The sequence below is a fragment of the Aquarana catesbeiana genome, linkage group LG05 (assembly GCF_042186555.1).
Source record: "Aquarana catesbeiana isolate 2022-GZ linkage group LG05, ASM4218655v1, whole genome shotgun sequence".
NCBI classification, from domain to species: domain Eukaryota; kingdom Metazoa; phylum Chordata; class Amphibia; order Anura; family Ranidae; genus Aquarana; species Aquarana catesbeiana.
The window spans coordinates 7,743,900-7,750,014 of NC_133328.1; the positions used below are offsets into that span (position 1 = coordinate 7,743,900).

Below are 6,115 nucleotides of genomic sequence, written 5' to 3' on the forward strand. Positions count from 1 at the left end.
AGAATGATGCAAAACTCCCATTGGAAATCTGTGTCAGAATCCTGCAAAGAATATCTTATAGAGAACAACTGAATATTATTATTATACAATATGCACCGCACACGCAGGCCGTTGTCATGTAGCCTAAAAGATGTCATTTAAAGTCACATTTCACGTTTTACCTTTTTGTACCTGTGCAGGGCGTAGTACCCTCCTGCCACCGCTAGAGGGCCCAAGTTGCTCTTTTTTTTTTTTTTTTACCTTCCAGCTGTCCCCCCTCGGGAGATTGACAGCCCCTCACTTGCGTTGCTACAGCGATATGTAAATGAAAAGGGCAATGGGGGTCTGTGATTGGCCCTGGAAGGGATCCCCACACCTAACCAGGCGTGGCCAGGCACGTTGCCTTGTTAAAGGGCAGAGTTGCAGCTTTGATCCCTTCAGTATAGAGAGGCTTTGGCTGTGCAGCTGACAAGCCTGCAAGACTAGCAGAAGGGGAGGGAGGGAAATACTGAGCACAAGACAGAGCAGAGCCTGTCCTGAGAGAGCGCAGAGCATGCAAGCACCCTGTGATCAATGCGCTGCACACATTGCCAGAGGACCCAGCTGCTGCAGAACCTCGCCGCAAACTCCCTGACACCCCATCTGCTGGAGGAGGACTCTACTCAACCTCTCTGAAAACTAAACAAAAAAAAAAAAAAAGAAGGACTGCCTCATAACCTCAACACAAAACTGCCTCAGAACCCCCCAACCAAATCCAGGAGGACTCAATCTCCCGTTTGCAACTCAACTGCAAACTCCAGGCGGCTGCGAGGGGGGGACTCAGTTCCTGCAAAGTCCCCCTGAGGACTGGACACTTGCAGCCTGAAGACCCCCTTTACATGGACTCCTTGAAAGACTGACAGAGAGGGTCTGCGAAGCAGTGACAGCCCAGGACCCCCCTGCTGCTTGCTGGTGACATCTCACAAGGAACAAGCTCGTCCTCCTGCAGGCTGCTGTGTGCAGACCCACCAGCAAGGGGGCGTGGAGCTCCTAAATTGTAGCCCCTGTAGTGACAGTGACATCTCTTATATGGACTGAGATGGCCTCTGATCTGGCTATGAGTGCAGACTTGCCTACCAGCCCTCTCGCCATCGAGTATGTCAACGACTTTGATCTGATGAAATTTGAGGTGAAGAAGGAACCCCCAGAAGCTGACCGATTCTGCCACCGCCTGCCACCCGGATCCCTGTCTTCCACTCCGATCAGCACCCCTTGTTCCTCTGTGCCGTCTTCCCCCAGCTTCTGCGCCCCCAGCCCCGGGGCACAGCCCAACGTGAACCCCAACAACCCCAACACAGCCAACAAGCCACAGCTGGAGGACCTTTACTGGATGTCCAACTACCAGCACCACATCAACCCCGAAGCCCTCAACCTCACCCCAGAGGATGCCGTGGAGGCTCTGATAGGCAACCCCCATCACCACCACCACCACCACCAGAACTACGATGGCTTCAGGGGCCAGCAGTACCCAGGGGAAGAAATGCCAGCCTCCGGGCACCACCACCAGGTCCACCACCACCATCACCACCACAACCACCACCTCAGGCTGGAGGAGCGGTTCTCGGATGAGCAGCTGGTCAGCATGTCCGTGCGGGAACTCAACAGGCAGCTAAGGGGCTTCAGCAAGGAGGAGGTCATCCGCCTAAAGCAGAAGAGAAGGACCCTGAAGAACCGAGGCTATGCCCAGTCCTGCAGGTACAAGAGGGTGCAGCAGAGGCACATCCTAGAGACAGAGAAATGCCAGCTGCAGAGCCAGGTAGAGCAACTCAAGCAAGAGGTCTCCAGGTTGGCCAAGGAGAGGGATCTATACAAGGACAAGTATGAGAAACTGGCCAGCAGGAGCTTCAGCACCAGGGAGTCCCCACAACAACAGTCCAACCCAGGGAAAGCAGCACCTGACTTCTTTATCTGACCCCCTCACGCCCTCTGACTACCCCACCTGTATATACAAAGACCCTCCAGGTAAAAAAAAAAAAAAAGATTTGTAGTAACAATGTAACAACTGCATTCTCTCCAGAACCTTGAGACATTGCATCCACCCCACCATGCAGTGGTGCACCACCACTAAAGGAAGACAATTCAAGTATTATTATTATTTTTTTCCTTTTCTTAAGAGCTTTTCGGGCTCCCAATCACCAATTTAATTCATGTCTTACAGTGACTTATATATATAAAATATATATATATATATTAAAAAAAAAATACAGATCGTGAACAAATCATGGACTTATAATAAAGGGGGACATGTTCCTCTCTGTTAGGACTGCTTATTGAGCCAGAACTTCAAAGTCTTAATGAATTAGCAGTTCCTGGATGGCATTAAGAACAGAGCAATACAAGAGACAGCCAATGAAAAATAAATACACAAAAGGAAGACCACAAATGATTTTCTCTGGGACTGATCAGAAGCCACCTCCGGGACTGAAGGGACATAAGAAATATCTTACAGGAGCTGAACAAAACTGTGCAATTAATTTGGGTATTAAAATAGACTTTTTAGCAATCCTGCATGCAGGTCATGTATGGTAAACCCAAGGTACCCTTTTCTACTAGAACTACAATGAAGCATGTTGTAGATTGTTTTATCTTGTATTATTTTTTTTTTTTCCCTTTCATTTATGGCTTGTTTACTCTATTTTATGAACCTCTTTTTTTTTTTTTTTTTTTTTTTTTTGCTGAGAGAACAAAAATATGTGTGCATCTTGTAAGCGACCCAAACACTGAAGAGTCTTAACAAACTTCCCCTGGACTTCTCTTGTGTTAAAAACCACTTGAAAAATATCATTTTTTTTTTCCTGACAACTTAAAAAAAAAAAAAGGGACGAGTGTATGAATTTTTACTCCCATTTTTTTCCCCCCTTTTCCCCTTGTCTATATTTTATTATTTAAATTGAACCTGAGCCAGATAAAATATATTTAAGGTGTCCATCTGTACATAATTGTAGGATTTAGTTCCTTTTATTGCTTTTATTTATGAGCCTATATTTTGCTTGGTGACTTAAATAACTATAAAAAAATAAAAAAAAATAAAAAACATAAAATGTAGAAAAAAAAAAAGAAACAAAAAAGTCTTAACATTTGTATGGAATAGCATGCAAATACTATTTAAATAAGTAAATTAATGTCAATGAGTTGAAATCCTAATGCACTATATAAAGGAATCAATGGGATACTTACATTGTTGTTTTATAGAGATTTAAATAAATTATCTATGCTCTTACAATGTTCAGTAATAAACATACATTCTAAGATGCCCTCATGGGGTAATATAGTAATATATAAATGAAATATTGGGCTGCTTTTTATCCTATGCACCGGTCTTATTTATTAATTTACCCTTGGGAAACAAATGTTATTTAAATTCTTATGCTATTGCAAAATATTTCTGCAAAAAAAAAAAAAAAAAAATGAGAATAAAAGTCAATTTGCAAAAAAATAAATAATAAAAAATGTTTTATGTGAAGTACACCACAACAACGTTAATTATAAAATCAATTCACTGAAGTAGTGGATTTTAGTCCAATGTTTCCTCCGTCAATTTTTAGGATTTTCTGCTGGATAATTGAGCCATGAATCGTGCATTTAGAGACCTAAGTTGTGATGACTTTTTATTTTTTTTTTTATTTTTAATGTCGCATCCTACAAAAATATCCATTTAGCCTAATCCAGATTTTTTTTTTTTTTATATAAACTGCTCTACAACCAGGTAATACTGTAGAAATGTACGACAAAAAAATAAACAGATAAGAAAGTCCTAAAAATGTATTCTGATTTTCCTATGATTTTTATGAATGTCTTAATTGTGTTGGATGGCAGTGCAAAACTTTCTTGCATCTCATCTACTTCCAGACATAAATAAACCTATTTTGATTCTCTGAAATTTAATGGCATTTAGATTTATTTTATTTTGTAGCAAAACAGAGTTTTGTGGATAATGTGTGGGAGTGAGTGCTTGAGAGCTGGTGAGGGTGCTTATGGTTTTTAAGGATATATCTTAGTTTTTTGGCGGAATACAACATTTTCTGACACAATTAAGTCTATCTAAATAGTATGTGTAATAAATAAATATATGTGTAAAGAAAGGTTTTTTTTGGGACTTTGAATGAGGGGAGTACACATGGAAAGTTCATAATAAATAAATATATACCTAACCAAACGACATACGCATGGATGAAATATTAAGACAATAAAATCATTCATTTTCATTACTAAGATATGAGTTTATAAAGGAAAATGCATGCATTTTCCTTTATAAACTCATATATGCACGTATTTTCCTTATAACCTACATTTCTAATTGAAAAAAATATGTCTCAATAGTGATTATAAAGCTCTTACACTACGTCACTTAGATCTCACCTGGTAAATGTAACAAATAATATTTAATTCAACATTAAGGAGCATCAAAAAGTGTAACTTTCGGTCTTGTTGCTGCGTGAACGGCCATCAATAACGAATGCCGATTGCAAATACACAAACGATGACAATAATAATTAAAAAAAAAAAATTGTAAATTGATTTAAGTATTTAAGTGTAGCTTCAGTTGGTTTCTAAAAAAAAAATAAAATTTAAATAACTAACAAGAACAAAAATGTCAAACAAGAATCACGATTCGGAAACACAAAATTATATAATATAAAAAATAATTAGCCTTTGAAATTTTTTTTTTTTAAATGGCCTTTTATAATTTTGTAATGTCACGGCCATGTTATTTATTTATTAAAGGGTGATTTTAATAATGACTTTATTATATGAGCATAGGGGTGGGTGGGGTTGGGGGATAGATAGGGATGGGCACACTTTGCCAAACTTTTATTGGATTGAATAGTATGGCTATCTAAGAGATAATCTATATCAGGGAATAGTATTCATAATAAGTCTCCATTTTTTTTTTTTATGATAGTCTCTTACAGAGGCTTTGCTTCATTTCGCTAATTGTGCTCAATGTCTGCAGTACAAAGGAGTTGAACCTGATTTTTATTGGCTCTCTAGGCAGGGAGAGCAAGCGTATGGCGCCTTCATTATTGAAGTCTAAATTTTCCTTGTCGTCATCCTCAACACTGATCTTCTAACATGTTGCGTTTTCGAACATGATCTTCTAATATGTTGCATCTTCCAAAATGATCATCTAATATGTTGCATCTTCCAAAATGTTGCATCTTCTCTAATAAGATCTTCTAGTATGTTGCGTTTTCTGATATGGTCTTCTAATATGTTCCATCTTCCAATAAGATCTTCTAATATGTTGCGTTTTCTGATATGGTCTTCTAAAATGTTCCATCTTCCAATAAGATCTTCTAATATGTTGCGTTTTCTGATATGGTCTTCTAAAATGTTGCGTCTTCCAAAATGATCATCTAATATGTTGCATCTTCCAAAATGATCATCTAATATGTTGCATCTTCTCTAATAAGATCTTCTAATAATGTTGCGTTTTCTGATATGGTCTTCTAATATGTTGCATCTTCTAATAAGATCTTCTAATATGTTGCGTTCTCTGATATGGTCTTCTAAAATGTTGCATCTTCCAAAATGATCATCTAATATGTTGCATCTTCTAATAAGATCTTCTAAAATGTTGCATTTTCTAAGATGATCGTCTAATATGTTACATTTTCGAATATGATCATCTGATTTGTTGCATTTTCTAACATGGTCATCTATACTCTACAGATGACCATAGCTAAATGTAAAGCTCTCCATCCTTATAAGTTTAGGATTTAGCCTTCATCCTTAGAAACTCAATTGCAATACTCCACCCCGGTATACTACCAGTTAGGTATCAGAGTGTATATAACATCTTTCGCATGCTAGTGATTAATCGTATTGTCATCTTATGCTGGGATTTCTTTTCTTTTTTGAGTTTGCTCTTCAGCCTTTTAAATTTGACTTTCACAATTGCTGATTTTAGGTGCTTTATTCACCCTAAGTGTCTGTTTGCAGCAATGTCTGACTTGCTCATGTACTAAACTCAATGGCTAATCCTCTAGAAGTGTCTTTTTTTTTTTTTTTTTTTGAGGGTTTGTTGAATGTTCTACCTTAATCTTATGGCTGGTGAAGAAAAGAGGCAATTGTGAGCTTTTGAAGTGCAGTTAAT

The 6,115-nt window shown here is 38.4% G+C and overlaps 1 protein-coding gene across 1 annotated transcript; it reads left to right on the plus strand.

The window, feature by feature from the left end:
- Window positions 1-361: 361 nt before the first annotated feature.
- MAFA (MAF bZIP transcription factor A) lies at window positions 362-3,898 on the plus strand. Its single transcript, XM_073629422.1, has one exon. The coding sequence runs from the start codon at window positions 1,058-1,060 to the stop codon at window positions 1,928-1,930; it is 873 nt and encodes a 290-aa protein (XP_073485523.1). The 5' UTR covers window positions 362-1,057; the 3' UTR covers window positions 1,931-3,898.
- Window positions 3,899-6,115: the final 2,217 nt, after the last annotated feature.